This window comes from Microtus ochrogaster, chromosome 26 (genome assembly GCF_000317375.1).
Source record: "Microtus ochrogaster isolate Prairie Vole_2 chromosome 26, MicOch1.0, whole genome shotgun sequence".
NCBI lineage: Eukaryota > Metazoa > Chordata > Mammalia > Rodentia > Cricetidae > Microtus > Microtus ochrogaster.
This window is the reverse complement of record NC_022025.1, coordinates 13842029-13851973: the sequence shown is the minus strand read 5'-3', so window position 1 is coordinate 13851973 and position 9945 is coordinate 13842029. Positions and strand designations below refer to the sequence as shown.

The 9945-nt window shown below is 42.6% G+C and overlaps 1 protein-coding gene across 5 annotated transcripts in view; it reads left to right on the top strand.

Moving 5' to 3' along the window:
* Reln (reelin) overlaps positions 1-9945 on the top strand; it is a 441277-nt gene that overhangs the window by 391139 nt on the left and 40193 nt on the right. For all 5 annotated transcript variants that reach the window (XM_026784681.1, XM_026784680.1, XM_013350437.2 and 2 more), the window contains exons 47-49: positions 5508-5648; positions 6849-7026; positions 8959-9152. In XM_026784681.1, the coding sequence (XP_026640482.1) occupies positions 5508-5648; positions 6849-7026; positions 8959-9152 (513 nt within the window). The remainder of the gene's footprint in view (positions 1-5507; positions 5649-6848; positions 7027-8958; positions 9153-9945) is intronic.

Here is a 9945-nt window from a genome sequence, read left to right as displayed (position 1 = left end):
AAAGAGATTCCCTACGGCTGCCTGGATACTCCCTGTTTCTTCTGTTGTTATTCCGGGACAACAGTATGTTTTGAGAGGTTTCTTTTGCAAGCATTCATATAATGGAACCGCATATTCAAATGTTAACACTAACCAGAGAAAGAGCAATACTGTACCCGTCTTGCATGCCATCTTCTCCCACAATATGGCTGCTATGCTTCTACTAACAGTTTGTCGGTATTTGGGGGCCACAAAACATCGGGATTTGGTATAAGCCATATCACCACTGAGCCCTCCGTACTGAAAAAGTTGTTATATTGGCATTCGTGTGAGATTGGTAAAAGCTATGTCTGTCTTTTCTACAATAGAGACACGGCTGCCTCTGAGCCGTGCTGTAGGGGTGCTGTAGGGGTGCCACTCTGTAGTAAGTGGAATGGTGGGGCCACCTGCATGGCTAGCTTATGCCCCGAAATTTCTAATATTCTGTGTAGAACCACGAGCTGGCTTACCAGGAAAGATCTTAACCTGCGTCTGTCTGGAGTGGGAGAATCATGGCGACTGCCTGACTCCGCTTCTTTCTCCCAGCATTCTGTTCTGTCTACTCCGCCTACCTAATTTTTTGTCCTATTAAAGGGGCCAAGGCAGTTTCTTTATTAATTAACCAATGAAATTAACAGATTAGAAAGAAGTCACTCCCACATCAGGATGCCTACTTACTCCAAGATTTCATCAGAGAATTTGATATTTGACTGGTCTTATACATATAGGCGAACTGTTAAGATTGTTTTTACAGCTAAATATAACCCATCCTCCATAGACAAGAAATGTAAACTATAGAAAATCTCCTGTATTTGGTGACTAGTGCGATGTACTGAAGCTCTCAGCAGGTTTGTGCAGAATATTATAGTTTTTCTTATTGCTGTCTGTGATTTTTTTTAACACAATTGATTTTTAAAAGTTACTTTGTTGAAATATGATAGCCATTCCTTTTTATTTCTAATTCTGAAATTTAAAGTATCCTAGGCTTTTAAAGGGATTTTATTGGCTTACATTTTTGTTTATTTAAAAGGCAAGCATATAAAGTTAAGAGAATCATGTACCAGCATTCCCAGGTACTCACTAGCTAGTTTGAATGCATTATCAACATTGAGTACCCCCACTTACTCCTACCCCCACGCTATTGTGAAGCAAATTCTAGACATTGTAGCATTTCCACTGCAGATTTCAGCGCACATTATTGGAGGAGAAGAGCATTTTAGACGCTATGATGTAGTTATCACAGCTAGAGAGGGCAGTGTCTTTAGAACTTCTTCAATGTTTGTTACTCAGACTTCCTTATCTCACGAAGTTTGCCAATCATAAAGTAATTGATTGAACTACCTCCTGAGCCTCCTTTAGCCTCCAGCTCTCTTCCTCCTTTTGTAGACATGGCTGACCAGAGCGAGGTCCTTTGCTTTCCACATATCGCACAGCCAGTGGCTGAACCTACCTGGACACAACAAACGTCACTACTTGTTTCCTCTCAAGGGAAAAGAAAAGCCTGGTGGAGCTGACTCTTGCAAACTCTCCTGTCGCTGACTGGTTTTTGTATGCATTGCGATAAAGTTTCAAAAGATTTACTTCATAGAAATTCAAAATATTCCTGGAGGCTGGATAAATGCTATATAATCATACTTTATTATAAGTCAAGCGATCTGGGCCTCCTCGCAGTGCTTTGTTAGTAAATTGGTGTGAGAGTGAAGTCCCTGCACCTCACCGTCTCCATCAGAGGAGAGAGAGCTAGCGGGGTTCCTGGTGCGTCTCTTTACCTTCTCCATCAGAGGAGAGAGAGAGGAGAGAGAGCGCTAGTGGGGTTCCTGGTGCGTCTGGGGATAACATCACTGAGGGAGCAGAGACCGGAAATGACAGCTACGGCTTTTCTCAAAGGCGTTCTTCTCATCAGGGTGATGATGGAAGTCTCTCTGGGTGAATGGAGTCATCCTACAGAAGCTCAGAGTATGAAATGCTCACTGAAATCTGTTAAAAGGTGTGGCCACATCATGGAGGAGGCCCACGGAATGACCGCATCTAGAAACAGTGTTGTCTGCAGTAACATATTAGCTGTTCAGCAGTGGGTAGTTACCAGTGTACATTTTTTGAAGCACTTTCCATGTGTTGATGGGGAGGGAGTGGCATAAATTCAGAAAATAATCCACAGGAGAGATTTCGAGGTTATGTGAAATAAGAAATTGGCTCTGGGGCCGTTTTTTCCTCCAACTCCAAGAAGCAGCAGCTGGTAGCGGCCATCATTATAAGGGACCTTCAGGATAAGCAACGACACCTGTCGAGAGATGTGCCAAAGCACTCGTAGGTCTTGGTAAACATGAACTAATTAATTTTCACAACACCCCTGTGAGTCAGAAAGCAGCGTTTTCTGAGCTTTACAGATGGGAAGGTGTCAGCACGTAGACCTAAGTGATTTGGTCCCTCTCACAGGGAGGCCAGGCAGGCCTGGGAATTCTTGCTCTATCGGAAAGGCTTAGAGGTTGAATCCAACGCCAGTGTTCTCATTTTGAATTTACTGTACTCCTTTCCTTTAATGAAAGTGCTGCTTCTTCCTGTAAAACAATAATGAATGAGCACACATCACTGCCTGGGAGTATGTGATAACTAGATATCTCTAGTCCTAAGAATATAAAACCATCGCACTTCAAATTTGACCTCCTAGTTGTGTCTGCACGTTTCCTTGCTCGCCGTGAACGTAGAACTCACTGGTGCCAGAATACAATAGAGCACCCTGTTCTCTTGAGACCCATTGGCCAACTCCAGGCTTAGTACAATCTTTACATGGTCCCTACTGATCCCTTTTCTGTGGAACTCCAGAGAGTGGCATAGACCGTAAGGGGAGAGGTTAGAAGTCTGCACAAGGACTGTCACCTCCAGCAATTCGTCTGTCTCTTAAGTCCCCTACTCAGTCATTCTGTCCAGACTGTGCCTGAACAAAACCGGTTGTCAGAAAGCTGCTCCCTGCTAGGCAGCCCACGTGGCCTCTCAGCTCTTCTCCCCCAACAGCCGTCAACGCTACTGTTCCACACAGCTACTCCAGTTCCTCCCCAACCACCCCGAAAGGTGTCTCTTATTTGCTTTTACCAGGAATCTTTATTGCCGCTGACTTAATATTCTTTCAGGAGATGTTTATGAAATCCCATTTGTAAGTGTCAGAGACAACAGATTGATAAATGGGGAGGGTAATCTAACAAAAGAAACTGCTTTAAAATATAACGTGACAGAGACTTTAGTGAAACATGTATCTGATATTAAGAGCACAGGGAAAGTTTATTACTTATCTGTAATGACTGACGACAGACAGCAACCCTGTCTTTAAGAAAACTTGTAGCCAGAAACAAAAGAGAGAATAAATATGTATATGTTGGCTACAGATCTGGATGCATGGCTATGAGCTATGGGAACACAGTGTTTCCCCTTTGTCTCACAATGTTGCTGTATATAAAGAGCAATGAATTCAGTCATCCAAAAGAGCAGAGCCACTGAGCTGCCCAACAGTGGTGAGGGTGGACACCAGCACAACATTGCTCCCTGCAAAAACAGGAGCCCCTGAACATCAGCTCCCTGTCCCTGGAGCTGCCCACGAGAACAGCCTGATGAAATAATGGTCCAGGAAGGAACTGCGTCTCCCTGAAACATACTCACATGCATTCCCGATGGTGCTAAATTGTGCTGAGTGCCAGGGAAAGAACAGGCTGTGGTGGGTCTGAATGAGACGTGCCAGCTTTACAGGGGTCATGAAGAAAATGTCTCTGTGAAGACTAACACTTCCTGCGACACTCTGGAGACACAGAGGGGTACACCACACAGAGAGAGAACTAACTCGCAGAAAAACAGATACACGGAGGTGGGAATGAGTTTGGTGTGCTCAGGAAACTCAAGCAAGTGATGCTGTATGATGAAAGCCAGAAGAGAAGAGGAGAGACCTGCACTCAGACCCAACCCCCTAGGTCCATCTATCTCTGCTTGAAATTTCTACCTTGCTCTGTTTTTCCCTGCCATAGGCCCAAAGCAGATTCTTTATTAACCAATGGTAACAAAACACATTCACAGCATCCAGAAGGGAATCCCACATCACCTCCCCTTTTTTGTCTAAATGAAAAGGAAGGTTTTAACTTTAACATAGTAAAATTACATATAGCAAAACTGGTATCAAGCAAGAATTACAGTTACAATATTTATATCTACTTTATCTTTTGTCATAGCTAAGAAAAACTATAATTATAACTATATATTTCTGTTTACATTTCCTGCCTGGCTATGTTCTATCATGCCATAACCCCCAAACAGCTTCTTTATTAACTAATGGTCATAAAACATGTTCACAGCATACAGAGAGGAATCACACATCAGTTTTGGGCTTAATTTCATTCAGTGCAACAAAAAGTGATCGGAAAGATCTGAGTCGAGATACTTCTGCTGGGCAGTACGGGAGCTGCAGAGCCAGATCTGCAGAAATGAGCATCTCAGGATATAAATTGAACTGAGCTGTTTCCTAGAATGAAAATCTTAGTTCTAGTCTGCTGTTCTTTTTTAATTATTTACTAAACTTCATATAAGTATTTTCCCTTAGAAAATATAAGACTCTGCCTGTTATTTTATCTTTTTTTTCCCCTTTCTAAAACATTCTCCAATCAAAATATTAAGTCCTTTCGTGTTAAATACACATGGCTCAATAAACACAAAATATTTCCTCCACAAGGCTTTAATGTTAGCCTGAGCCCCGGGTATTGTTTGGATTTTACTGCCATCTAGTGCCGTGGAACTCATATTTGTGTTGCTGAACAAGGTGCTCTCCAAACAGGTGAAGGAGGGGGTACATTTCTGCTTCTGGAATGGAGAACGTTTAGGTTACTTTTATTTACTTCACTTTTGAACCGACGGAAAATAAGCCTGGCCTTCTTTATTACCCCGTCTGTTCTCTATATACAATTACCTGAGTCTCATTGATCTCTCTGGTTTATGTTTATCCCATCCCCTAAGGCTTCCTTCTATCAGGATAATTCCTCAGGGATGCTGAGTGAGGTGGATGCAGGTGTCCACTGCCCTAGAGCACAGGGGAGAACATGGAACCCAGCCCACATGCTGTTCTGAAGTTAAAGGCAGAAGGGTTAGTTGCTCAAGGGCAGGCATCTTCCTCCCAGTTCCATAACTCAACAGCAGCCCTGGTGTAGGTACAGTGGCTGCCACGCAAGCTCAGACCCTTACTAGTCCCTCGAGGTTCCGGCTTTAGGATTAGGTTTCGCTTCTGATGTGGTCTTCTTTTACACTACCCAGAAAGATCCCTGGGGCAGAAATGCATGCTGAATCTTTTTGTTTGGCTTAGTTTTGTTAACTAGAGGTTTGCTTAGGCTACTGCAGTAACGAGTGTTCTTTTTAAAATAGGAATGGGAGCGTGTCCTTTTGTGCTACCCGCTTCGGGCTTCCCAGAATATATTTCCCCACTGAGCTCTTCCTCATTGCAAATCTCTTCCTCCTCCAAGGTCTCAGGCCACTCGTTTCCGCTGGCACCAACCGGCTCCTTTCGACAAGCAGCAGACGTGGGCCATAGATAACGTCTACATTGGGGACGGCTGTCTAGACATGTGCAGTGGCCACGGGAGATGCAGCCAGGGGAGCTGTGTGTAAGTTGGAATCTTTCTTGTCTAAATAGCCTTATTCATATTCCATCCAGCAGGTCTCGGAAGCTGGGTTTTCCATCACTCCCAAGTGACCTTAGCCTTTGAGCTTTCCTGAAATATAATGTTGAACTAATGGTGGGATTAAAGGCTTTTACAACTGCATTCTTACGTAGGGATTGGCGCCCGAGCAACAAACAGCTATGTATGGTCAAAAGAAAGCTGAATTATAATGGACTATATTCACTTTTCTTCTGTTTCTACGGTACATTTTAGCCCTGAGAAAGATGATAGAAAACTTTAGGAGTTCATTATTAAGTCCGGATAGAAGCAAGGACATGCATTGGTAATTCTTACATTGTTTGCATAATAAAGTATAGACATGTCTGGTCAGTCATTAGGCATATTTGAGAGGCAGCCTGCTATTTCATTCTTGTAGATGTTAGCATCGTTGGAAGTATCTACTTTTAAAGCATCTGGATGGATGTGTGTGCAAGCACCTGCCACACACACGCGCGCACACACACACACATGCACTACAACCTTTTTGTTTCGTTTTCTAAGATCGTCCTGTTTGATTGGTTAGTGTAGAGAAGCTAATAGAGAATCCATACGCTCTTCTCCACTAATCTCCATAAACATGGGAAATCAGCCCTTGTTTAATGACCAGAACCCATATCCAGGATGACTCCAAAGGGCCCTGGACAGCCTCCTGGTCCTGTCCTAAACAGAGAGCTGAGAACTCTGTTCAGGGCTGGCTTTGATTATCCAAAGCATCTTCAGCTACTTAGCACACGGCCACTTGGTACTTCAACGGCTGGAAGTTTCTGCTTAAAAGACCAATTTCATATATTATTATCCCCCAGCAATTTGGTTTGGCAGCTGTAGTTTATAGGCTATTGAGACTGTTTCCGGTGAGATAAGATGTTAGTACGTTGTCTAAAGCTGATTCTTCCTTCCATCTGCAAACCCTAGTTACTATTTTAGGAAAGCCTGGAGGGGCTCCAACCCCGGGGGCATTGTTCAGGAAAGCAGGTGATCTTTGGCTCTGAGACTCTGTGAAGAACAGCAACATTGAATCAACCTGGTCTGTAGGTGATCTTTGGCTCTGAGACTCTGTGAAGAACAGCCACATTGAATCAACCTGCTCTAGAAAAAAAGTTGCTTTGTTTGCTGTTGACTGCGCCTTTCTCTTTGCACACCCAGCTGTGATGAGCAGTGGGGAGGCCTGTACTGTGAGGAGCCTGAGACCTCCCTTCCAACACAGCTCAAAGACAACTTCAATCGCGCTCCCTCCAACCAGAACTGGCTGACTGTGAATGGCGGGAAACTGAGTACCGTGTGTGGAGCCGTGGCTTCAGGACTGGCTCTGCACTTCAGTGGGGTAAGAGTTGAGTTGGCGCTAGCTCCGTTTTCTGCCCTCTAAGCCGAGTCCCTGAGACGTCTTTGCCCTCAATGCCTGCTCGTGATCTGAACTCTCAACAGCACTGAGTGTTTCCAGAATTTCCCTACCAAAAGCTTGCGTTGAGGTTATTAAATATTCAGCTGGCATGAGCACAGGGGATGTTTAAGAGCACCTCTTTAAAGAACTTTCATAGATTTCCATGCTGAGAAAGGGGCACCTGTGCAGTGTGTGTTGGGGATGGGGCTCCGTCTGGATGGAGCCTTAATTGATAACTCCAATTGATACTGAAGAGTCAGCAGCCCAGGGAATGAGCTTCCGTGCTCCTTGAATGGACGAGCAGCACCTAATTGTTTGTAAATCACCCCAGAGAGAGTAGCTCGCTGGTAATTACCGAACATTTGTATTTATAGCGTATTACTTTGTGAGCGTCAGAAGCAATGTTGGAAAGTTTTCCTTTGAAAAAATTTACAGTCATTCTATTTTGCTGCCAAATTTTAACTTTTTAAATGTTTAATTTCTTTAGTATCATGATTAGATAGGCAAATTAACTTTTAAAAAATAACCAATTCACATTCTTTTTTTAAACTGTACTTTATCACTGAGTTCATATTGGTGCCTATGAAGTATTAATTTATATCCAATATTTTACCCAGGAGAAACAAAAGTATATATATATGTATCATATTGATTTTTCATAATTGGCAACACTAAGTATGTATATTTGAGACACTCTTCTACCTCAATAGAAGTGAGAATGACCAGGATTTCCACATATGCTCAACTAACAAACACCTACCTATCAGGATTAATATATTGATAATTGATAATTAATATTGATGACTTTAAATCAGCTATGAATATTTAAATGAATATTTTAATTTGGGGCTGGGGAGAGATGGTTCAGTCAGTAAATGCTTGCTTGTTTAAAGACTTGGATCCCCAACATCCATATAAAAAAATCAAGCTTGGTAGCCTAGGTAACCTCAGAGCTCACTGGCCAGCAAGACTAGTCAGTTAGCTAATCCAACCCTAGGTTCAGTGAAAAACCCTGTTCTAAAAATAAGGTGGAGAGTGACGGAGGGGGATAACCGACATCATCCTCTGACCTCTGACCTCTACATGCACACGAACACCTGTGAACATGCACACACATGGGCATGTAACCCCGCGCACCATGTGCACATACACTCACACAAAACAACCACAGAAATGCGCACACATTTAAATAAATATATAATGTTTAAACCATTTGAAAGGGCATTGTAACTTTCTCATTATAATTAAATGATATAATTTTTTTTCAGTTGTGGTCATTTTAAAATTTCCCTATTAAAAATATTTACCCAAGGCGGCTGGAGAGATAGCTTAGCAGTTAAGAGCACTGACTGCTCTTCAGAGGACCTGGGTTCAATTCCCAGCACCCGCATGGTGGTCCCAACGGTCAGTAACGGTTCCAGGGAATCCAACACTTAGGCGAAATTTAACACTTATATTCACAAAGACATTCTTACACACATGTAAATTAAATTTTAAAAAATAGTCACGTCAAAATGTTACTTCATTAGTAACTGGTGCTTCTTAGCAAATGCTAACTAATAATTGGAAATAAATTAATAAAAACTTTGGATAGTTACTTTAATTCCAATGTTTGCTTTGGAGATATAGATATATTATATTACAATATAAAAATATATTGCAAGAAATCCTCCTTAGAATATATAACACTTGATTAAGTAAGTCTCACTACTGAAATCTGAAAGTTCAACAGACAAAAGCTGGGGTCCATGCTAGAAGCTAGTGTAAGAGAGATAAAAACACAAAGTGACAGAACCAGAGAAAAGCTGTAATCTGCGATCTGCAGCCAAGATTCCTGATTGCTGCTTTTCCCCGTTCTGTATTCCTCTTTCTTAGGGCTGCAGCAGATTGCTGGTCACTGTGGATCTGAATCTCACCAACGCTGAGTTTATCCAGTTCTACTTCATGTACGGATGCCTCATCACACCGAGCAACCGTAACCAAGGGGTCCTCCTGGAGTACTCTGTCAACGGGGGCATCACCTGGAACTTGCTGATGGAGATTTTCTATGATCAGTACAGCAAACCTGGGTTTGTATCTGAACTGCAGTAACTAGGCTCTCAAGCTTGGGAAGGTTCCCAGTAACCAGTTGTCAGGGACTGAGGGGACCTCCAACTTACTTATCAGTAAAGAACACCTCAGAGACAGGCAGGAAGAGCTTCCTGGGGGGTATATAATAGCTAATCAGAGTTTTTATTTTAAGAGCAATTAGCTTTCGTATCCCAGAATAAGGTTAATTACTAGATCAGAATGCCAACAGAAAATAAACAGTGGGGAAAAAAAACATGGGTGTATGCTAATTTCAAAATCATGGGGGCTGGGTATATGCTAATTTCAAAACATTGGAGAAACAAACATTTGTTTACCAAGTGTCTGCCTAGGGTAAACAAAAAAACAGAAAGATGGCAGTATCCTTAGGATGCCTAAACCCTCTTACATCCTTCATAAAAGACCCTAAACAGCCATCAAATATGAACCAAATATTCTCAAAGACAAAGAGCAGTCAGTGTAGCCAAGTAGAAAAGCCAAAGAGGGGCCACATACAATGATGCCTTTCTGGAGTCTCGGCTACTCTGTTGACTGAGGAGAAGGATCAGACGGCCAGGCACATTAGAAACTGAACTGAATCCCTGGTATCCATGGTTTAAAAGCCAGGTCGGGCAGAACCCGCCTGGAATTGAAGAAGACCCTCGACATCGACCTCTGCCCTCTATCTGCCAACATATATCTCTGTACATGCAGCTGTACACACATACACACACACCGATACAGACACACCGATACAGACACACTGATACAGACACACACATACATACACACACA